General features: G+C 41.6%; 1 protein-coding gene across 4 annotated transcripts in view; it reads left to right on the top strand.

Annotated features, from left to right (window-relative positions):
• The window catches only part of ctnna2 (catenin (cadherin-associated protein), alpha 2), a 732,381-nt gene that overhangs the window by 571,804 nt on the left and 135,241 nt on the right, over window positions 1-25,336 (top strand). For all 4 annotated transcript variants that reach the window (XM_056279507.1, XM_056279505.1, XM_056279506.1 and 1 more), the window contains 2 exons: window positions 4,366-4,446; window positions 20,765-20,917. In XM_056279507.1, coding sequence (XP_056135482.1) covers window positions 4,366-4,446; window positions 20,765-20,917 — 234 coding nt within the window. The remainder of the gene's footprint in view (window positions 1-4,365; window positions 4,447-20,764; window positions 20,918-25,336) is intronic.

Raw genomic sequence — 25,336 nt, 5'->3', positions numbered from 1 at the left:
CGTCACCCATACCTTAAAATCTTAAAATGACATAGAGTGCTCGCACATTTTTCATTTCAAACCCACTTTTAGTTTGATCAGCCAGCCTCTTAATCCTCTGCCTCCCTTTAGTGTCTAAATGCAGCTCTGTGAATAATGTCATGTCTTCCACTCTGTCTCCTGCTGTGTGTGTGTGTGTGTATGTGTGTGTGTGTGTGTGTGTGTGCGTGCACACATGCACATAAGTGGGTGAGTGGTTGTAAATGTGGGACACACAGCAGCAGCACATGGTTTTCCCCTTTCAACTCCTACCTTTTTTGGTCTCTCATCAAAGGATGACAATGGACGGGCGTCTGGGTGGCGTGGTGGTCTATTCCATTGCCTAACAACATGGGGATCGCCGATTCGAATCCCCGTGTTATCGCCAGGTTGGTCAGGCATCCCTACAAACAGAATTGGCCGTGTCTGCGGGTGGGAAGCCGGATGTGGGTATGTGTCCTGGTCGCTGCACTAACGCCTCTTCTGGTCGGCCGGGGTGCCTGTTCGGGGGGAAGGGGGAACAGGGGGGGACTAGTGTGATCGTCCCACATGCTATGTCCCCCTTGTGAAACTCCCCACTGTCAGGTGAAAAGAAGCAGCTGGCAACTCCACATGTATAAGAGGCAACGTGGTAGTCTGCAGCCTTCCCCAGATCAGCAGAGAGGGTGGAGCAGCAACCGGGATGGCTCAGAAAAGTGGGGTAATTGGCCAGATACAATTAAGGAAAAAAGGGGGTGGGGGAATCCAAAAAAAAAAATATGATGAAATTGGACAAATTTGCTCTCCTTATATTATCGGCACGTGACATGCAAGAAATAAGTCAAATTCATAGGCAGCTATTTCATCCACACCTATCTATATGTCTCAAAAGTAGGAGAGTTTGCCGCGTCCAAAACAAGCTGCCTTTACAGGCATACTCATTGTAATTATGAGTGGAAGCATGTTTCCTCCCAGTTTGGTGAAGTAGTTCACAGTAAATGCTTACACTGGTTGATTGCTGTTAGCAGCCAACTAACTATAATGCATGCTGGGAGACAAATGACCCACTCCCATTGCTGAACATCTATATGGAGGAATATTCTGTGCTATATGAGCCATGGCCAAGGGCAAGACAGCAGTATATTACATGCAATATGAATCATATCTGTTTTTATGGCTACAGGCACTTTTCATGGAACAGCACTTTCACATCGCTGACCTTGGCCACATGTGTACACACCAGAATTCCCTAATGCACATTTTCTCAATGAGACTCGTGTTCAGCTCACTTTTATTGCAGTTAGCCAGATCCAAATAGCAGCCATTATGATTATATCTCCTCAATTTGTCCTCTTATTTTCTTAGCTCGTGTATTATGATGCAAGAGCAAAGGGAGGAGGAGGTTTTGGCACCTTTACAATTAAACAATGGCAAGTGGCACTTGTTCTTCACTGACAGTCACAACAAAACTACGCTACCATCTAACCAGAGTTCCTTGCCCTGCCAGAGTCTTCTTGCACTAGCAGCCAAGCAGGAACCACAGAAATCATCTAGGATGCCAATGTCATCAGATTATGTTTAAAACCATCCCATCATTAGTAAGTGTCTTTGCTCGGCAGGGAATGAGTTTACATTGATCTGGAAAGGCAGTTGGCGTCGGTGGGGAGCAATTTCCTGACTTATGGGAAACTCTTTTCATTGTTGGATAGTATCAGAGACATTCAGACTGTTAACCTCTGGGATGTTTGCTATCTGGATGGTGTGGCGTCTCATATAGATACTGCTTGTAACACATATGCTATACATTTGAAGTGCTATTATCACAGAAGACAATGGTGCAAGAACACAGAGGTAAACAACAAACTTTATGGATCTCATTCAACTAATTATCAACTGACAACTCTGTTACACAGAACTTGCTGACTTAGCATATCCCTGAAAAGTCATCATCGTTTTCACAATCACTGAAATAAATCAATGGGGCCCCCATGTCATCAGACATGTGTCCCTTTGCAAAGGCTGATGAACATGTTCTTACTTAGAAATTGAGGTTCACCAAAATGCCGTGCTAGAAAGAACTGGGAGATGGTTACTAGGCAACAAGACAATTAATGTCATACTCTGGTATTATATTAAAATTATATCAATGTTCCCTCCGTACGAATGATATCACATTATTTGGCTAAATAGGGCTTACTTACATATGTAGGTAACTAAACATAGGTTTGTGTGGATAGAAATTTTCTTTGTGTGTGCGTTTTTCAATATTTTCATGAGAACAGGTTTGTGTGGATAGAAATGTTCTTTGTGTGTGCGTTTTTCAATATTTTCATGAGAACAGGTTTGTGTGGATAGAAATGTTCTTTGTGTGTGCGTTTTCAATGTTTTCATGAGAACAGGTTTATAATTTAAAATAAAAGCCGAAGCATGTTGCGTAAAGCATTAATTGGTGTTTATTCTAGCCTATACTATAGAAACCTAATCACATAGACGTTGAGCAGTCTTTCAAAGTGCAAAATGATGATATAATTTGGAAACTGTAACATATTTTGTATCATCTAATTGGCCATGTACAACTGGGGAGAAAAAAAACCCAAGTTACACAAAGAAAATGGATGGGGGGGGGCACTCCAAGCTTTCAGTAGGGTTAATAAATATAATACTGTGCTTAAACAAATAAAGCACGGACCCAGCTAATATTTCATTTCTATTAAGATTTGTATGCCTGTGTTAGCCTCTTAGTTTCTACACAGTCTGTTTAAACATTCTGATAAGGTCTGTGACACCTTCATCACACTTTCCTTGTTAATGAACAGTATAGCTGGGAAAATAATAAAAAAGAATCACAGTGCAAATAACTCCTAACAGGCACATACATATACACACAAAGACCAAGTTTTTACCCTTGTCCTTCTTTACTTTTTGAGTGATAGTTTTACAGTTTTACCCATGTAAAGTAATGCAAAAGGTTAACGCTAATGCAAGATAAAGAGGAGTCGGGGTGGGGTGTGGGGGTGGAACGAAAGTAAATTATATCTAATGAGGGAGGCGTAGGTCGGATATAAGAAAGAGGAGAAGGAGGGAGAAGAGCGAGGGAAGTCGTGCTGTCATTTAGTGTGCGGCGTGGTGACACTTGGCTGCAGACAGCTGCGGGCCATCTGATTGAGAGGACCTGAGGGAGGGGTGGCAGCCTAGCAGTCAGTGCTGCACAATCTTAATTGTTTCCTAACAAGCATAGAGCTACTCGCCACTGTACTCCTTCCCTTTTAAGGAACGCAATCACAAAAGAGACAGATGTCTAGGATTAAAAAACCCCAGAGGCACACTGTGTAGACGCAAGCTCACATGTATCACAGTGCAAGGTTAGTTTGTTTTCAAGAAAGTATTTGTTTGCATCTTTTTGTCAGGCTGTAGGCATAATTTGTACACTTGGCTTCGCTCCAGCTTCTTGTTATATATGGATCAATTATTTCAGCCGTTTGATCTAGGATTACTGTATGCTGTGTGTTTTGTCTGCCCAACCGTTGGAGGGCTATGGTGGACATAAGTCTTGCACGTGTCAAGTAAATCTGATCACTTAATAGATATGTGAGGAAATGGCCCTAATAATTTTTAACACGCGCATGCCGTGCAATGTGTGGAGCCTGTTAGTGGGTTGGGACTTTGAGGCACATTCAATTGCCACAAGAAAAAAAAGCAAAAGATATATTTTTCTTTCTACTTAGCTTGGTGGAGGACACAGCCATGAATAAGTTTCACCAGAGGTGTCAGGGCACGCTGTGTGAGTGAGAACCAGTAAGCCCTGTCGGTCTGCAGCCTGCAGAAACTCTCGCACAAAGACACAGTCAGGCAGAGATGTGACAATTTGTCATCATCTAAACCTCTAAAGCCCAAAGCTAAACCTTTTGTTTCCATTGTTTTTACTGATATATCTTTATTATTACCCATGTAATTGTCAACCAGTGTGAAGAGCATCATTCTAAATCACATTGCCGCTTAAAGTAGGACGCTGCTGTTTTCACCTCACCATGCACTCCCCTCTGACAAGATTTATGTAGTGTGGAAGCAGTAATTGTCAGGGTGCGTGCTTTCTGTGAATCCTCGCAAACTCTTTTGACATATTTTGTGATTGCTCACAGTCTGATCAGCACCTCCATAAGTGCTGTATTGGCATTGCTTTCATTAACCTGCTGTACACAATTCCTTCAGTATCCGCTCTACTTTATATACTCCAATTTCTTATGTTGAACAAATTGTTTGCAGTGACATATATACATTTTAATATTAAGGTAGCATGGGGATGTCGAAATCGCAGTGTAGATGAAATGCCGGTGCACTGCAATTAATGTTTCCTGGTTCTACCCACAGACCGGCAGGAAAGAGAAAGGTGACCCACTGAACTCGGCCATCGACAAAATGACCAAGAAGACCAGGGATCTCCGTAGACAGGTGAGTGCATGTCTGTCCTTACTGTACCTGCATCCCCCTGCAGCTCTCTGACAGCTTGTTTTTTTAGAACTGTATAATTTCTCTTTCTGTCCAGAAGCATTGGCAATAATGGATTTTTAACTTAATTTTCATCACATTATAAATCTACTTATTTTTGCATTGCAGCTTTAGGCCATTTTTACCACTTTTAAATGTTAAACTTTGGTAATTGTAGACCCTGTTAAGTTAACTAACTATCAGTATGGATTGTGGTTCTCCTAAAAGAGCCAAATGTGTTTCATTCAATCAGGGCAATTGATCTCAGGTCTATCTCTGATTTCCAAATTCAGGAGAGTTGTAACTGGAAGTAAGCAGAGCCATTACTTTCCAAATTCCACTGCTGCTCTCCGGTAGAGGCCGAATAAATAATCGATCCATCGTGTTTGAATTCAGAAGTGAAATTGATCCCCCCCAACACACACACACATACACACACTCTCTCTGTGAAAGTAAGATTACTCCATGTTCACAGCAATTCTTGATCTTTATAAATCTTATTATTTATATATTTGCTTTCAAAATATCACCAAGATGTTGACATGACTCTAAATAACCTGCCTTTAGGGTTCATTGAGTCAGTGCAATAAATAAAACGTTCTTCTTAGGAGCAGGTTTGCAAACAGGTGTCCCTCAATTCTCTGAAACCCAACCCTCTCTCGGAAGGTCAAGCCAGCGATTCATGAAGTTGCATGTCTGGTCAGCCCTGTCCTGTTTAAACAATAAAATACATTGCAGCAGGGGCAGCTGAAATTATTTTTATTTGGGGGAGCGTGACAGTAGTTACTACGTGCAGAGACTGGCTGTGGCTATGTCCCCTTCAACCTCCAGACAACAAAGGATCATTCTGAATGGGGGGCCGCTAGTCTTTCTTCCTGCTGGGCTCCTGGTGAAGCTCTCTGACAGGCAGGCAGACAACACACCCTCTGACAGGATGTTGTATTGACTTGGGGGTATGCCTAACAGCATGGGCGGTCTGTTCTGAGCTCAGAGACTGAGGGGGAGGGCAAGCTCAATGCAGACAGGCAGGAATTCTACGAAGCTCTGATATTCTAATTAAAGCCACAGGTTTTCGATGTGGTAAGTCAGAGATGCCACATAGAGACACTAGGTCTCTCTGGCAGGAGGAGCATGATCATGTACACACACACATATCCCTCTCCAATAGCAAAATGTAGGCATTAAATATTACAGCAGACAAGCACTGATGACTGACATCTACAGTATTTGTATAAAGGGAACAGATAAGAATAGATCAAGCCCTGTGACAACATCGACAATGACATGCGGCATGTTTTCATCTTACATGCTGGTGTGCGTGGGAACAACATAACTCAGACACATTTCTTTCCTGTTATGCAGAGGAAATTCTGTACACAAAAAGGTTTAGCATGTTGGGTGTCCAGGTAGCGCATCAGTCTATTCTGTTGCCTGCCAGCACAGGGATCGCCGGTTCGAATCCCTGTGTTACCTCTGGCTTGGTCGGACATCCCTACAGACACAATTGGCCGTGTCTGTGGGTGGGAAGCCGGATGTGGGTATGTGTCCTGGTCGTTGCACTACCACCTCCTCTGGTCGGTTGGGGCGCCTGTTTGGGGGGAAGGGGGAACTGGAGGGAATAGCGTGATCCTCTCACGTGCTACGTCCCCCTGGCAAAACTCCTCACTGTCAGGTGAAAAGAAGCGGCTGGTGACTCCACATGAATCGGAGGAGGCATGTGGTAGTCTGCAGCCCTCCCCAGATCGGCAGAGGGGGTAGAGTGGGGTGATTGGTCAGGTACAATTGGGGAGAAAAAGGGGGGAAATAAAAAAAACAAAAAAGGTTTAGCATGCTAGCCACATACACAACACACCCACACACAACCTAGTTTAATTAGGAAATGCCCACTCTGACACCACGACTCACCCTAGTGTTTAAATGTATATTTTCAAGTGAAACCAGACTGATGTGTATAATTTTTAAGATATGCTGAGTTAGTTTGATGAACTGGAGGAAAAACAAAAAAACAACTTTTTTTAAGCAATGTGAATACAAATGCGTATACAAACTTCAAACCAGCCCACAAGGGACTAAATTTACACCCTGAAAACCTGTTGGCTGTACTTATTTCACTCCGTGTTAATCTCAATTCACCGTATATGTAAATCACTTGTTTAGACACCTCCATCCTCCTCACTAAACTAGGATGGGCTCAGAGACAGGAATATCAATATGATACTGTTTTTCTCAGCTGCTGAGGAAAAAAATTCAATTTAAATGGGCTGGGAGAGTTACATAAATACCTTTTAAAACCCTTTGCCTCGACTTTTTCTTGGTTTTAAATACAGCTGTGGTCTTGTTTCCATCAGACCTTTCCTTGCATTCAGTGACCTTGTATCTTGACAAGTATTTACTTACTGCTGGCATTATTTGGACATTGTATTATGAGTGTGCATGTGCACGCACAGTCAAAGAAGATGGCGGTTTGCCGATTTCCAATACGAGTGATTTGTAATCTTCTCAAGACATTTATTTCATTATCTATCACTTTATTAAACGAGGCACAGTGTTTGGTGCATGACCTCCTGATTTTATGGTACAGTAAAATGGCTTAAAAGAAATTAAAACAGTTTATTAGTCGTTATTTACACATGGTAATCTCATTTCTCTGCTAATCCTTATCGTCTGTAATTCATTTGAACACTTAGTGTGCATCTGAGTGAACATTAACATGTCATTATGTTGTGGTACAGGCTTAACAGATCACGACATAAGTTATACACATTCTTGACTGATAACATGTTAATTTACAAGTTACATTCCATTGAGGTCCTATTGATGAGGGAATAAAGGTTCAGACCTTATCATTGCTTTCACCCTGAGCTGGGAAAAGCAAGAAATGTAAGCGTTATGAGGCAAGCTACTTAAACACATTCACTTTAGTACCTCGACCTTTTCACTAACCCATTTACCCTAACAGTCAAGCATTCATTTATCATGTTACATCAATAATAGTGCATACAATAACAATCATAACTAGTAATGATGAAGGCATTTTTGAGAATATGTTCAGGTGACAGGCATGGGTGCAAGTCCATGAATACTGGGATAGCATCCAGTGTTTTACCTGTGCCCCTGTCCATAGGGTTAGTGGTTGTGTCAGGAAGGGCATCCTATGTAACATTTTGCCAAATCAGTATGCGGATTGAGAAGACCATATCGGATCGGTTGAGGCCCGGCTTAACAAGGGCCGCCATTGGTGCTTTGCCCTCACATGGTACTGATGGAAACTATAAAATCTGCTGTGGTACCCCCCTGAAAAACAGGGAACATGCTGGAAGAAGATGATTTTTGAGAATATGTTAACATTTAAAGGTGGACAATATTTAGGCCATCTCTGGCAGGCAAGACATTGAGTGTGCAAGAGTTAATCTCTCAACTTGACATCAATTATGTGCTTTAACAGCTGCACACATACAGTATTTTCAAGTTCACAAAAGAAAACTCTCAGAGACTTGACTGCCAGGGCAGCACGATGGCCTAGTGGTTAACAGTGTTGCCAACAACAAGAAGGTCCTGGGTTCAAACCCCAGGTCCTTTCTATGTGGCGTTTGCATGTACTCCCCGTGTCTGCGTGGGTTTCCTGTGGGTGCTCCGGTTTCCTCCCACCATCAAAAAGACATGCATGTTAGGGTTAGTACTCCTGCCTGTGCCCCTGAGCAAGGCTATGGAAAGAAGAACTGGAGTTGGTTCCCGGGTGCTGCAGCTGTCCACTGCTCCTATACAATAGAATGGGTAAAATACAGAGAACAAATTCATTGTAAGGATACAATTTGTTTCAACAACACAATGACAAAATAAAGTGGCTTTCTTCTTTCTTTTTTTTATAATCTATTAAGAGAAGACACTTTATGTAGATAGAGAGGAAGCAGATAGATCTGTTCATATAGTTTTGTATGTTAACAATACAGATACATGTGTACATGCCCATTGCGTCGGCGTGTGGTGAAGTGGACCAGCGGTGGAAACTTCCATCAAATTGAGAGGATTTTTTTTGCAGCACACTCACAGACAAGAAGGATCTAGAGCAGTCAGTCTGCTTGCCTGAAAGATACATAGTCAGTAAATCTGCAAAATTCAAGTCATGCCAAATGTTTACGAAATTAAAACAAAAACAAATGGAAAAAAAAAACTCTTCATATATTCAGCTCTATCTCATGCACTGGAGCATCTGGTATTTTGCCAAATGAGGGGAACAGTTTTGCTTTTGTTTTTTCAAACATCCTAATGGGGATGCTAACATCTGTAGCATCGCCCATAAGCTCAGAAACTAGACGGAAATGTTATTCAGTCTGAATTCTTCCAGTTTGTTCATGATACATCTGAAACTTTGGCATATTCAGTTTAAAGTTTAGTCTCAGGCACGCCGGTTTTGGAATTAGTGCACATATAAATGTGCCAGTAATATACACAAATATACCTGTGTTGTTACAGAGACCTAAACAATGAGTCCATGATCTTTCTTTTTTTTTTGTCATTTCACTGCCTAACATTTATTTGTTTGTTTGTTTATTTATTTATTTATTTATTTGGACTTTCTCTCCCCAATTGTATCCGGCCAATTACCCCACTCTTCTGACCCATCCCGGTTTCTGCTCCACCCGCTCTGCTGATCCGGGTAGGGCTGCAGACTATCACATGCCTCCTCCGATACATGTGGAGTCACCAGCCGCTACTTTTCACCTGACAGTGAGGAGTTTCACCAGGGGGATATGGTGTGTGGGAGGATCATGCTATTCCCCCCAGTTCCCCCCCCCCTGACAGGTGCCTCGACTGACCTCTAGTTCAGCGACCAGGACACATACCCACATCCAACTTCCCACCCGCAGACACAGTCAATTGTGTCTGTAGAGACGCCCGACCAAGCCAGAGGTAACATGGGGAATCGAACCAGCGATCCTTGTGTTGGTAGGAAACAGAATAGACTGCTATGGCAGCCAGATTCCCCTAACAGCTTTTTATTGTCAGCTGAACTCAATCATTTCTTCTCAGAGCATTCCCTGTAGCTCGCGCCCAAAACTTCCGTAATGTTACCTGTCATGCCATTTATAAACTCTGCTCTAGTCTTTGTGTTTTAAAGCATCTACTGTCAGATTTTTGTCATTTTTTATTTAATCAACTTCATAAGTGACATTATTTAATGATAATGAATGTTAAATTACTCATGTCAATGGGGAAAAAAACAGTGAACATAAATTGCAGCTGCTGCAGCTTTGCTACAGTAGATTGGAAAAACTAACTTCTGTGCGTTATATCAAATATATTTGGACCACGGATTTTTTTTTAAAGTTTTGTCAAGGTTGATAAATAGATTGTACTCATGGTGTTCTTTTCATTGATGAATGTTTGTAATAGGATACTGTTACTTGCTGTCTCCAGTTATATACTATGTATGTATTTTCATTGTGATGTCAGCAAGAGCACATGAAGGTCTGAATTTTCTTGGAATGAATGAACAAATTTTATTTCAATGATAGTTTACATGAATGGCTCTGTCCCTTTTTTTGCCATGTGTTTAGCAATACTAGAATTAAATTGGATCATTTCTAAAGTTGATTTTGTAATGAAAACTATACAGTCATAGTGCAGAATTTTTATAGCTTTTATCAAATCAATAAAACAAATAAAAAAGGCAATTAAGCAATTTAATTCTTAAATCTGTGATGTGAACAGTGTTCCAACGGTTGCCACTGAACCACAGCTCGAGTCGGCTATGTCCCGCTCTCGCCTCTGTTCTCAAGTTTCATCCGTTGTATTGATCTTCTGTCCCGCTCCGGTTTGGCCTGTATGATGCTGGACAGCTCATCCAGCCTGCATTAGTGTTCTGCATAAACACATTAAAAGGCCAGAATGAATGGCATCTAGCCGCTGGGAAAAGGCGTCTCTTATTTACAGCCCACTGAGCCTAGAGTCCCACTTAACCACGCAGAGCCAGGCAATCCTCAATGCTTTCTGAAGAGACGTTGAGCTGTGCGGCTCAAAATTAAATGCAGCAAAATGCATTTTCCCAGTTGCCCAGTTTTCATTACGGTTACCCACTATATAAAGGGGTAATAAGGATTAGTCTCTGTCCATTTATTATGTTGCTTTGTTTGTCCCCTTGTCCATCAGCCATACATACCATTGTAGAAACCATTGTCTAGATTTACAGGAAACTTTGAAGAAGATTGTGTCTTACCGCTGCATTTGTGGCATTTCTGAATGGCATTGATTAGAACAGAGGGGAAGCTGCTGTTAATTGGTTTTGCTTGTTAGGCTCAGAATGATCTGGGAGGCCGGGCCTTAAACGTATTACTCTGCAGTGAGTGTAAATGGGGTTAAAGTATGTCTCAGCAGATGACCCTAACTATGTTGTCATTCATTCTTTCATTGGTAATCAGTGTAGTTTGGGACTTCCAAATATATACGAACAATAAATATATTATTATGTACGAGCGCACACTTGCCTAGTGTGATACCCAAATGGTCATAGAACTTTTTTTTTCTTTTTTTGGCTTTTCCCCCCTTTTTTTCTCCCCAATTGTACTTGGCCAATTACCCCACTCTTCCGAGCCGTCCCGGTCGATGCTCCACCCCCTCTGCCGATCCAGGAAGGGTTGCAGACTACCACATGCCTCCTCCGATACATGTGGAGTCGCCAACCGCTTCTTTTCACCTGACAGTGAGGAGTTTCACCAGGGGGACGTAGCACGTGGGAGGATCACACTACCCCACCCCAAACAGGCGTCCCGACTGACCAGAGGAGGTGCTAGTGCAGCAACCAGGACACATACCCGCGTCCGGCTTCCCACCTGCAGACACGGCCAATTGTGTCTGTAGGGATGCCTGACCAAGATGGAGGTAACACAGGGATTCGAGCCCTGATCCCTGTGTTGGTAGGCAACGAAATAGACTGCTACACTACCCGGACACCCATGGAACTTTTTTTTTTTAAAGAGTACCTAGATACACACATAAATGGATATTGCAAAAAATAGTTTTCTGGCTATTTGATGAATTTGTGAAGTTAATGTCCCCAAGCATTGAGCTAAAAAAAAAACAAAAAAACGAAATGCTGGCTTCCCTTTAATTAGTATTGCCTGTGTAGTCAACCCCTGCAAAGTTGTTGGAGATGAGCCATATGTTTGTACCCCTGTCATCCTGTCTGTAATGAATGTGTCTGTCAAGTTAACTCCCTGGGCCCCAATTTGACTGCTGGCTGATTTCAGGATTTCCCCCATACACCGAAATCGCTTCACATATTGTCTTTTTTGATTGTTTTTTTTTCCTCTCTTTTGAGACACTGTGATCATTTCTATTTTTGCAGTTAGTTTGCTGATTAGAACAGCTGTTTCTAATTGTTTGAAATTATTGTGTTAGAATGAACAGCTGCCATGGAACTTGTCTGCCCTAACTGATTGTGTAGACCAACGATTCAAGATCATTCTTAAATTCACTCAATCATTTCACTCAATCATTTCATTTGCCATACAGTGATTGGAAGCTTTGCATTAGAGGTTTGCTTCCATAGTATTTTAAATCCGTTGGTGTCTGAGGCACTGCACGGAAACACACGTAGCTAGTTTTACAGTTATTGATAAAGTGTTCAGTTTAAATGGATGGGTGTGATGATCGTGGATGTGTACACATTGGCGTTGCTCAAAGATAGGTCTTGATGAGAGGAATATATTTAGATCACATTACATAAAATATTGCTTAATATCTCTGTTGCTACTTTCAGTCATTAATTTGGCTTTTAAATCATGGATTGGCATCCCACCACACCCATGGAAACTAATTAAGGCATGCAAATAAACCTAATCGTTTTTCCTCTCGATGTCCCAAGTCTGATAAGACTGGTATAGCTCATGCTAAGAGTGGATTTTATTTATTTTCGCTTTTATGTCTTATAGCATGACACGAGCATGCAACTGGAATTTCACATCAGCACATAAAATGTGTAAAAAAAAGTTTCACAAATATTATATTTTCATGAATATTATATTATTTGGGTGTCTAGAAAGGTGCTATATAAATGTAATTATTATTGTTATTATTATTATAAGAAAACATGAAATCATTGATATATATGTACAGTCCATCTGGAAAGTATTCACACCCCTTCACTTTCCCCACATTTTGTTATGTTACAGCCTTATTCCAAAATTGATTAAATTCCTTTTTTTTCTCATCAATCTACATACAATACCCCATAATGACAAAGCAAAAAATTTTTTGTAGAAATCTTTGCAAATTTATTAAAAATAAAAAACTGAAATACTGCATGTACATAAGTATTCACACCCTTTACTCAGTACTTGGTTGAGGCACCCTTGGCAGCGATTACAGCCTCAAGTCTTCTTGGGTATGAAGCTACAAGCTTGGCACACCTATATTTGGGGTATTTCTCCCATCCTTCTCTGCAGATCCTCTCAAGCTCTGTAAGGTTAGATGGGGAGCGTCGCTGCGCAGCTATTTTCAGGTCTTTCCAGAGATGTTCAATGGGGTTCAAGTCTGGGCTCTGGCTGGGCCACTCAAGGACATTTACAGACGTGGCCTGAAGCCACTCCTTCGTTGTCTTGGCTGTGTGCTTAGGGTCGCTGTCGTGTTGAAAGGTAAACCTTCGCCCCAGTCTGAGGTCCTGAGTGCTCTGGAGCAGGTTTTTATCAAGGATCTCTCTGTACTTCGCTCCATTCATCTTTCCCTCGATCCTGACTAGTCTCCCAGTTCCTGCCGCTGAAGAACATCCCCACAGCATGATGCTGCCACCTCCATGCTTCACTGTAGGGATGGTATTAGCAAGGTGATGAGAGGTGCCTGGTTTCCTCCAGACGTGACGTTTGGCATTCAGGCCAAAGAGTTCAATCTTGGTTTCATCAGACCAGAGAATCTTGTTTCTCATGGTCTGAGAGTCCTTTAGGTGCTTTCTGGCAAACGCCAAGCGGGCTGTCATGTGCCTTTTACTGAGCAGAGGCTTCTGTCTGGCCACTCTACCATAAAGGCCTGATTGGTGGAGTGCTGCAGAGATGGTTGTCCTTCTGGAAGGTTCTCCCATCTCCACAGAGGAAGGCTGGAGCTCTGTCAGAGTGACCATCGGGTTCTTGGTCACCTCCCTGACCAAGGCCCTTCTCCCCCAATTGCTCAGTTTGGCTGGGCGGCCAGCTCTAGGAAGAGTCCTGGTGGATCCAAACTTCTTCCATTTACGAGTGATGGAGACCACTGTGCTCTTCGGGACCGTCAAAGCTGTAGACATTTTTTTGTACCCTTTCCCAGATCTGTGCCTCGATACAGTCCTGTCTCGGAGGTCCACAGACAGTTCCTTTGACTTCATGGCTTGGTTTCTGCTCTGACATGCACTGTCAACAGTGGGACCTTATATAGACAGGTGTGTGCCTTTCCAAATAATGTCCAATCAATTGAATTTACTACAGGTGACCTCCAATCAAGATGTAGAAACATCTCAAGGATGATCAATGGAAACAGGATGAACCTGAGCTCAATTTTGAGTGTCATAGCAAAGGGTGTGAATACTTATGTACATGCAATATTTCAGTTTTTTATTTTTAATACATTTGCAAAAATTTCTACAAAACCTTTTTCACTTTGTCATTATGGGGTATTGTATGTAGATTGATGAGAAAAAACGGAATTTAATCCATTTTGGAATAAGGCTGTAACATAACAAAATGTGGGGAAAGTGAAGGGGTGTGAATACTTTCCGGATGCACTGTATATATATATGTGTGTGTGTGTGTGTGTGTGTGTGTGTGTGTGTGTGTGTGTGTGTGTGTGTGTGTGTGTGTGTGTGTGTTGTGCAAATACTCATAGACATTTTTTCCCCTCCCCGACAATTTATATCTTGAATCCATGTTGATATAAACCAGGTTGTTAATATTTTTTTTCTAATAAAACAGCTTTTGCACTGAGGTCAGATAACCTAAATGTAATCAATCTACATCTCATCATACGAGGATTTCAGTGAGTCAGCACTTCAGTAAGAATAGAGGAGCACTGCAGCTTGACAAGGGTGTCAGCCAGGTTGACATTAATGTTCTCAATGGCCCACCTGTCTACAGTGAAGTGTTTGCCAGGTCTCCCCGCCTCCACTGTTATTCAGCAATGGCTGATAACCCCTGGCTTTGCCTCCCCCTCCCCCCTTCCCACCACCGCTCAGTGGGAATGTGTGCCAGAATGCAAGCTGCCTCCCCAATGACTGATCGAGTTTTTAGCCAATCCGTTCCTACATCACCACACACTTCAGCAGACCTTTCCCCTCTCCACACTGCGGACTCTACCATGTCTACAGCAAGATCCGCTTTACACCAATAGTGCATGTGATATTTAAATCTATTACACTGGGTTCAATATAATAATAATTATAATAATATTAAAATAATAATGGATTACATTTATATAGTACTTTATCTAAACACCCAAAGCGCTTCACATTGAAGGGGATAACTCACCTCAGCCACCACCAATGTGTAGCACCCACCCGAGTCATGCACGGCAGCCATTTTGCACCAGAACGCTCACCACACATCAGCTTGAGGTGGAGAGGGAGGAGAATGTTAGAACTGGTTGGAAGGGAGGACAAAGATTGAAGTTGCTTTTTCCCCCGAAAAGTTACATTTATTTAATGATGAGCAATTAAATGACAAGAAACAAAATATTGAATCATGAAACCTGCATCGGATCATTAAAGTTCAGATCTGATTAGCAGTCAGTCAAGTAAAGTTTATTTGTATAGCCCAAATTCACATGGTATTCCCAAATGGCTTTACAATCAACAGTATATGACATGTTGGACCTTTAGACCTTAGACCCAAATGAGGAAAAACTCTACAAGAAAAATCTTATCAGGGAAAAAAAAAATAAAAAAAAAAATATATATATATAGGAGAAACCTCAGAAAAAGCAACAGAGGAGAGATCGCTCTTCCAGGATGGACAGACATGAAATAGGTGTCAAATGCACAAAATACACAAAAACCACACAATTTTCTTTTAACATCATAGATGACGCAGAGCGAGGTAATGTAGAATACACACAGTTGATGCATACATTTTAGCAAATTTAAATGTGCTGGGTAAGAAACTTGTAAAGGGAGTGCAAGGCAAATTTAGCAAATCTGTCTCCATCCAAGACAACATCAGGAACCCCCGCAGATGCAGTCAAGAGCCAGCGGGACCCCGCGCCCCAAACCAGTGCTGCACAGTGGGGCCCTGCAGAGAGAACAGACTTCACATGTACATGAGGCGAGGCAGACCTCCACACAGCATTCACACAGCACCTTGAAGTTTGACACTTCTATTTCATCTTCTGCAAATTTTTTGTAACATCTATGTAAATATCTATCTAAAGACACAGCCTATGCAGTTGTTCCTCATTGTTTAAATTTAGCTCTCTGGAATGAAGGTCCAATTTGTCCTGAGTGTCTTTATCACCGTTCTTCGTTCCCCCAGCATATCTCTTCTCTCATCTCACAAATCATGTTCCTACACTCCCACATAGATATCGCATATGAGTGCTATTACTTAATTTTTCATTTGCACAGGCTGTTTTCCCTCAGCAATGACTCAAGCCATTTACACTGTGATTGCTCTTGACATTTTAATAAGAAACTTTCCTGCCCTGACCCCAAGATACCCACCACTGTCTTCTCTGAATCACAATTGAAACCGAGCAGACCAAGGGAAAAAAAACAACTCTAAATGCTAAAAATCACAGTGACATCTTTTCTTTCAAAGACCGGGCTCCCTGTTTTCTACCATCTTATATCGGAATGCTTTTAAAGTCCAATTGGGAATTTTTGTCTTGAATGCATGTGCTGCAAAAGTGCACAGGTGTGTACATGCTTACTCAACTTACATTCCCATGGGCGTCCAGGTAGCGTAGCTGTCTATTTCGTTGCCTACCAACATGGGAATCACCGGTTCGAATCCCCATGTTACCTCCGGCTTGTTAGGGCGTCCCTACAGACACAATTGACCATGTCTGCGGGTGGGAAGCCGGATGTGGGTATGTGTCCTGGTCACTGCACTAGCGCCTCCTCTGGTTGGTCGGGGCACCTGTTCAGGGGGGAGGGGGAACTGAGGGGAATAGCGTGATCCTCCCACGTGCTACGTCCCCCTGGTGAAACTCCTCACGGTCAGGTGAAAAGAAGCGACTGGTGACTCCACATGTATCAGAGGAGGCATGTGGTAGTCTGCAGCCCTCCCCGAATCGGCAGAGGGGGTGGAGCAGCGACCGGGATGGCTCAGAGAGGGGGTGATTGGCCAGGTACAATTGGGGAGAAAAGCGGGGGAACCCCCCCCCAAAAAAAAAGAAAACCTAACATTTCCACAAAGCATTTGTTTCTGTGTGTGTGTGTGTGTGTGTGTGTGTGTGTGTGTGTGTGTGTGTGTGTGTGTGTGTGTGTGTTTGTTTGTGTTTTAACAGAGCATCTATCACAGGGTCTTGGAGACAGTTTCTGTCCAACATCTGTTTTTGTGACGGATCAGGTGCCTCATATAACAAAAAGCAAACATCTCCCCCACTCAAGGGCAAATATGCCAAACAAATATCAAACTAATCTTTTAAGATCACACAGCCATCCTGTTCAGCGATGAGCAACACATCCATCCGTCAAATTTTGTTAAGTGTGTGCATTGCCTTAATTATTTCACAGAGCCTTTTGTAAATCATATCGATATCTGGTGGGAATTGGCGCTGTTAACTTTGGCTAATGCACCATCTGGATGGCAAGAGATGAGAGAAAATGGTGAGCGGGAGACAGGAGGAAAAAGTAGACCAGGCACCAATACTCTTTTATTACAGTATTTATCAAAATATTCACAATAGTCCGCTCTCCTGACAAAGTATGGCTGATTTTACTGTCTTAGATTTCATAATATGTCTCCAGTTTACCTAGTGGTGCCACATGGTGAATTTTTTTTTTATTTGATTTGTTTATTTATTTATACATAAAATTTTTGATATACTATAATATATAATGTATAATATGATAATATAATATATAAATATAAAATGCATTTATAATATTGATAATATAAACATAATCAAGTAAATATACATTATTTATATATAAAAAAAAGTAAAAAGAAAATAAATGTGATAGCATACATGCAGAATGAAAATAACAGTTGTCAAGAGCAAAGGCAATGCTCAGAACATGCACAACCACTTTCGGTATTTCACCATTTTTTCAGAGAATTTGACTATCATGTACTGCTGAGTTTTTCCAAAAAGAGCCTGTACATGCTATTGGTATTCAAGATCCTGTTCCTGTGGGTGTTGGAGAAATACAGAAAGGGTGTTATATTAGATGAGAGACAGTAGGGGTGGAGCATGGAGGGAGCTGAGATCTGAAAGATTGAAAATGGATTTCCGTGCGAGTGGTGGTGTGGGCATTATGATGCTGATGGTGCGACTGAGACTGAGACCAGGGAAATTACTCGTCTGTATCGTCGCTTTGCTCAGAATCACTTCCACTGTCAAGCCATTTCATTAAGTGCTTTGAAACCTACCAAACATGTATGCTTACATGGATTTGGTGTTTACTCCCCGACAGCAATCTGTGACATGAACGATGCTCTCTCAAACATGGGTGGGGATCGAACCTAAGGATTTCACACACTAGGGAGCCCGGCTCTGGCAATGGAAATGTAGGTCTCTTTTTTAAGTTTTCTAGCCAAGTTATTTACATTTCTCATTTGGCAGATGTTTTTATCCGAAGAGCTTACAAGAGAGTCCACAATTAGCAGATAAATAAAGTTGTGTGTAACTCTACAGGTATTTTAGAGCACTAAACAGTAATCATAGTATAAGAGACGAGTACATGTCATGTACTCTTGTCTCTTATATGATTACTGTTTAGTTATATGATTACTGTTTTGTCTCTTATATGATTACTGTCATGTCATGTCATGTCATGTGCAACTTGTGTAAGTGCATGACAGGTAGATCCTTAATATTAACATAGGTGATGAGGGATTCAGAGTAAGTTTGCAGTGCAGCACATCAGTATCAGTCGTGCTTGGACACCAACTATGGATGTAGGTTGTCATGGAAAATAATCCTAAAAGTAATGTTGACAACATAAGGTACAGTGATTGTATCAAAAATTAGGCTACACAGACAAAAGTAAAAAAACAGCTAGATAAGTTGACACTTACTGGATTCCTTTTTATCCATATAAAAGGATTTAACCAAGCTTTTTATATGGATTTAATGGAATTGGTGGGTTCCATCAATTCCATCAAATCCATATCTAACTGTGGGACAAGGTGCAAAGTAAAACGAGTCCTGTCTAAAGAACAACACTTAACATCAGAGTCATTATAGAGGAGGTCACTCTGCATCACAACTTCAGCGCTGCAGATTGATCAATTCTAAGAATATCCACAACAATGCTCACAGAACAGGAATTAAAGATGATACACTGAAAAAAAAGTCTGTTTGTCCTTTCCACCTGTTTATTTTCTCTGTTTGTCTATCTTTTTGCCAATGCCGCCCTCCTTTATTTCAATTTTCCTTCTTTGTCACTTTTTAATTCTTTAGTTTTTGTTGTTTTTTTTTACATGGCAGATAAAACTCATAGATGTGAAGAAGAACCCACTCAGTCCCTCAGCCGCATATGGTTAGCCAGTCTGTCTCTGTGGGTGTGGGAATGACCTGAAATTGAAAAGAAAGGATTTCCAAGAAACATTCAGCGATTTCATGTACAATGTAAAAAAAAAAAAGCCAATGTTCAGTTCCCTGCAAGTCTCCCTCGAAAAGATCATACCCTTCCTCCAACTGAAAACTACCCTTTTCACCACATACCTACTTAAACCAATAGAATAAGGCTGTATGTTCTCAGGGTCTACCTTTCAAAGACACATTGCTCGTGCTGGGGGTGGAAGCTGAGATAGTGGTGTGCAAAAAGCAGGTGCTGAGTGCAAGGAGATGCTGGTGCTACATAAATATATATCACTATATTTTTTTCCTGCTTTCTCTTTATTCATGGTGTGATGATTTACTCATAAAACATGAAAATAAACTGTGCTTTTCTGTCGTCATCATGATTTATTGTTTGATTTTTTTTGTCTGTGTTTTTATTTCTCTTTCCTGCTTTCACGAAATAGGCCTAGCCTACTTGTTTCATCTCCGGTCCTGCACCTCCTTCATCCTTATTGGTTGGTGGAGTTATAAGTGACCTTAATGAGTCGCGTATTTCAGTAAACATTCAAATTTGTTTCAACTTTTGAAAGAGATGCAGCGCTAACAGTGCTCGGCTGTAAAGTGAGCTCAGGTCTCTGCACTGGGTAGAGAGCGCCCACAGACCAGCCTTTCAATAGAAAACCATTCAAGAAAACAGCAAGGTTCGACACAGCCGGAGTCCACAGAGGGTAAATTCACCAAGTCCTTACTAGCTTGGAGTCAGTATTAGAAGTGCTTAGCATCTCTAATACTGTGATTCCTTGTTAGTAGTGATGGATTTTTCTTACATTCTCTCTGGGCTGGCAATTAAAATGGTAATTGTTGGAGGATATTGTACCTGACAGACTTATATATACGGCTTTAGGGGGTTAACAGGTATCTGCATTTGTCCGTCACAGCTATTACCACTCACCCGCCATCACACACACGCACACACGCACAATGCTGCAACCTGGTGCCACAGTGTTTGCTTTATAAGAATTCATAGTGGATAGCTTTTGAAATCAAACACGTTTCTGCATCTGACAGTGTTAAGCAGATAATTTTTCTTTGATGTCATTGTTTTTGTTTTTTTGTTTTTTTTAGTCTGCCAAATAACTAAACACTCCACCACTCTGCAGGAATAAAAAGTTCTGTATGTTTGTTCACATGTGAGCAACTAATCTCCTTTCAGTTTACGATGAAGTTCCTGTCTTTTTTTTTTCTTCTTTTTTTTGTGGGGTTTTTTCTGTGACGCTCCTTCTGATCTCTTCTCTATCTGATAGCTCTGTAAGTAGCATCAGTGTCCATTTACTGCATGATAAGAGAAGCAGTCCCCTGCCAATTTAAAAAGAAAATGACTCCATCCCCAGAGATACACGTCTTCAAGTCTGCCCAAGTGGAAGGCCTTATGGGAAACATGACGCCTGTTGAGATCTCTTTCTTTTTTCCCGTCCCGTTTTCTCATCTCCCATTACATTGCATCATATCAGGTTACCATGTATGATGTGATCTGCACTAAATCTTGTAATCGTTTCCTGTGTTGGTGCCAGTATGACTCTGACTTTCTTCTTGTTCCCAGCTGAGGAAGGCAGTGATGGACCACATCTCCGACTCCTTCCTTGAGACCAATGTTCCCCTGCTGGTGCTCATCGAGGCGGCTAAAAGCGGCAATGAGAAGGAGGTCAAGGAATATGCTCAGGTGTTCCGTGAACATGCCAACAAGCTAGTCGAGGTCAGTCAGTCTGAACTTAATTGCGGGAATAGCGCACACATGCTCACACATAACTAAGACTAGAAGTCTAAAGAATGGTCAATTAAGGTTATGTTCAGGGCAGTGGAAATACATGGGCTGCAGAGATTAGAAGTCCATGGTATCATTAAAATATAAAATCTTGGTAATACTTTACATTAAATGCTTGCAATAAGTGTTAGTTAATCTGTAATAAGGCCCTTGTAAGTCCTCATAAAATGCTTATTAACATTATTATGTGTTAATAAGACTATATAAAGGTCCGCAGTGGTGTAGCGGTCTAAGCATCGGCTTTGATGCAGTTGCCCACTGGGGACCGGGGTTCACGCCTCGGTTTCATCAGACCCAACTATGGCTGGATTCGATGAAGCAGCAATAATTGGCAACACTGTCTTCGGGAGGAGGGCGGAGTCGGCTTGTGTTCGTCACATGAATGCGTCTCTGTGTGTTGGAAAAAGCAGTGGTTCGGCCTGGATTCGCCTTGTCACGGAGTTGGCGAGGCATCTCCTTCGAGACTGCCGGCCTGAGAGATGCAGTTGGCGAACGCATGCAGTACAAGGGTGGGTGTAGAGAGAGAAAAAAAAAAGAAAAAAGATTATATAAGCGTTAATGATAGCATCATAAACATGTTTTAGGCCACTAGGTAGTGCATGCGAGCTGTGCAAAACCTACTTTTTCTACACTCGTCTTCGGTTGTAAATCCAATTTGCATAAAACTGTGCACGTAGCATTTAACAACCCTCATGTTTTAAAGTTACTAAAATAATTTTGACAGTCTACAAAATGCAAAAGTTATGACTAATAAGGGCCTTATTATTATTAACTAATGCTTATTACATGCATTTCATGTAAAGCATTACTAAAACGTTTTTTCTTATTTATTCATTCATTTACATTTTACGTTTCAGTACAATGACAAGCAGAACTCAAAATTAGTTTCTTATATAAGGGTTTTGATGTAGACCCGCTCATAGGAATATTTCCCAAAATTATTTTCACACACACACACACACACACACACACACACACACACACACACACACACACACACACACACACACACACACACACACACACAGTATGTGAGAGTACACATACTATTTTAACATATGTGCCAAAATAAAAGCAATGAACTCAATTGACCCAAAAGGATTTTTTTAAACCTCTGTCAAAACATGTTACCAATAAATGTTTAAATGGTTAAAACACTGCTCATCTTCAAACATATGTGTGCATGCACACACACACACACACACACATGCACACACATGCACATTGACAGCCATGTGTCAAACAGTCTGTCACAGGCATTATATAAATGTCCATGTTTCCATTCGATGATATGAGTAGCATGTTTGCTGCCTTGCAAAGAAAACTATCATTATCTTGCATTCTTACTGTTGCTGTGCTTGCGGTTAGAGCTACAGTATGTAAGATTGTCTTGTTTTTGTTTTGCTTGACGTAGACACACTGACTCACTCTAGTGAGAGTGAGTTTCATACACCAGTTCCTCACCTTCTAACCAATCAGAGAAGGTCAATGGGAAAATGTGTAACTCCTGGTTGTCAGTCAACTTTGTGCATGCAATTTAGGTTTGTGTCCTTTGGCCAAATGAAAATAGCGATTTACTTCACCTGTAGCTAATAAGAAGGAAAATTCCTACACAGGCCTCATTCGGGAAATGATCTTGGTCATAATAATGTTCTGATCCACTTGCGGTATTTTTTTGCATACTCAGCTTGTCTCATGTGGAAGATGTAGGGTCTTAGTAAGCCCTGAATCTAGGCACCAATTCAAGATGGAGGCCCAATGTTATGGATCTCAGACAGAGGTGGTCACACAAGATGTCAGTGCTCTGAAAATAGTGATCTTTGTTGTTCTAAATACTTCACCTATAAGTAAAACAGTGATTCGCGAGAACAGTGTTGGTGTAACGAAGAGATTGGCTGGATTTTTTTTTGTATGCATAGATTCTCAAATATAAAATAGGTTTTGCCAGTTATGACTCATGAACATGAAAATTGTATTTTGTGTGTGTGTGTGTGTGTGTGTGTCTGTGTGTTTGTGTACTTTCAAAATCTAACTCACTCTTGGCCATTTTTCCAAAGTTAAATATTGTAGCTTTAAGCAATGCTTTCACTGCATACATATATTAGGGTTAGGGTGACATCAGGACTCTAGCGCTAGCTAAGCTCTTTCCCACAGCGTTACACACGTTTCATTGTTTTATTAGCTGTTTTTCCCAAGTTTTCATACTTTAATCTGTTTCAGTCTTTGTTTTTCACCGATTCATTCAATTGTTAACTATTTGTCTTTCTTTCTTTATTTTTCTTTTTCTTTTCCTTTCTTTCTTTCTATCTTTCTTTCGTGTTTTCTTTCTTAAACTTTAAAGAATATTCTCATTTTATGTCTGTGGTTAAGCACTTTTAGAGTTTGAGTGGAATATCTAAGAAAGAGAAGAGGTGTACAGTGGGCTGAACAAACTAAGACACACATGCACGCACGCACACACACACACACACACACACACACACACACACACACACACAGAGGAACCGCATGGTAATTATGTGCATGTACTATACTGTATTAAACTACAGCTACTAACCACCCAGTAGCCGCTGTAATGATCATGTGTCATCCTGCTAGCTCAACCAGCTAAATTGGCATCATTCACTGTCAGCCTGGTTGCAGTGACCTAGGTTCAAATCTGACCTCTGGACTTTTGTTGCATGTCTCCCTCTTCTGTCTTCACTCTGTATTTCCGGTCTGTCTCTTTTATCCTCTCGAAGGCAAAAATGCCAGGAAAAAAACAAACCCTCAGCAAACACACATTATTTCCCTTACATTCAGAATGTGTAACTGTTTTCTAGTTTAGATTTACAACATTTTCAGACAGTGTGCTAAGTGCTTCATCCTTGTCTGTCTCTCCCACACAGACATGTGCAGTACATACACATATGTCTCTATGTCATGTTCTGTGATGTGAATCGTGACACTAATGGACACTAGTCTGTAATTAGATGTCACTTGCTGTAATCCCCATCATCATTAGGATATGATCACACCGGGGCATCCGGGTGGCGTGGCAGTCTATTCCGTTGCCTGCCAAGATGGGGATCGCCAGTTCGAATCCCCGTGTTACCTCTGGCTTGATCGGCTGACACAATTGGTCATGTCTGCGGGTGGGAAGTCGGATGCGGGTGTTTGTCCTGGTCACTGCACTACCTCCTCCTCTGGTTGGTCAGGGCGCCTTTTCGGGGGGGGGGTGCTGGGGGGAATAGTGTGATTCTCCCACACAATACAGCCCCCTGGTGAAACTCCTCACTGTCAGGTGAAAAGAAGCGGCTGGCGGCTCCATATGTAAAAGAGGAGGCATGTGGTAGTCTGCAGCCCTCCCCGGATCGGCAGAGGGGGTCGAGCAGCGACTGGGACGGCTCGGAAGAGTGGAGTAATTGACCAGATACAATTTGGGGGAAAAGGGGGGGGAGGACATGATCACACTGAACTGTCACCCATGTCAGGACACACGTTACACATGTATACAAGTTTGTTTTTTGGTTTTTTTGGGGGGGGGTTTTGTTGTTTTTTTTTTGTTTTTTTTTTTAAATTTATCTATTTATTTTTCTGTTGGTATGAGATAAATGCCCTGTTTATCCAAGATTTTTCAAACTCGTTTTTCTTTTAAACCACTTCTTGTCATCATTTGTTTATATTTCAATTTTTTAAAAAGGCCTGTTGGTTCTGAATGATACCCAGCTGCTTAAGGAAATTGAAAATGACAGTACAACAGTAACTATTCCATTAGTGAAAGGAGATTATCATCTAAAATCTATTTGTTTTTCTGTGTATTCCACAGAAGGAGTTGGATGTATTATATTTTTGAATGTGTGAGTTGTCTTAAGGGCGGCACGGTGGTGCAGTGGTTAGTATGGTCGCCACACAGCAAGAAGGTCCTGTGTTCGAACCCCAGGGTTGTCCAACCTTGGGTTCATTACGGGTCATCCTCTGTGTGGAGTTTGCATGTTCTCCCCATGTCTGCGTGGTTTTCCTCCGGGTGCTCCTTTTCCTCCTACAGTCCAAAGACATGTAGGTCAGGTGACTCGGCCGTACTAAATTGTCCCTAGGTGTGAATGTGTGTGAATGTGTCGGTCCTGTGATGGACTGGCGGCCTGTCCAGGGTGTCTCCCTGCCTGCCGCCCAATGACTGCTGGGAAAGGCTGCAGCATCCCGTGACCCTAATTAGGATAAGCGGCCTGGATAATGGATGGATGGATGGAGTTGTCTTAAGACAGCCACATCAATGTTTTTCTCTCTCACTTTAAAGACAGGAGGATTATTAATGAAAAAAAAAAAAGCTGAATCTGAAAAAGGGCTTAAAGGCTATCTTTTGGATTTCCA

Source organism: Lampris incognitus, chromosome 5 (genome assembly GCF_029633865.1).
Source record: "Lampris incognitus isolate fLamInc1 chromosome 5, fLamInc1.hap2, whole genome shotgun sequence".
Taxonomy (NCBI): Eukaryota; Metazoa; Chordata; class Actinopteri; order Lampriformes; family Lampridae; genus Lampris; species Lampris incognitus.
Note: the sequence above shows the minus strand (reverse complement) of the source record. Positions and strands in the feature narration are given on the sequence as shown.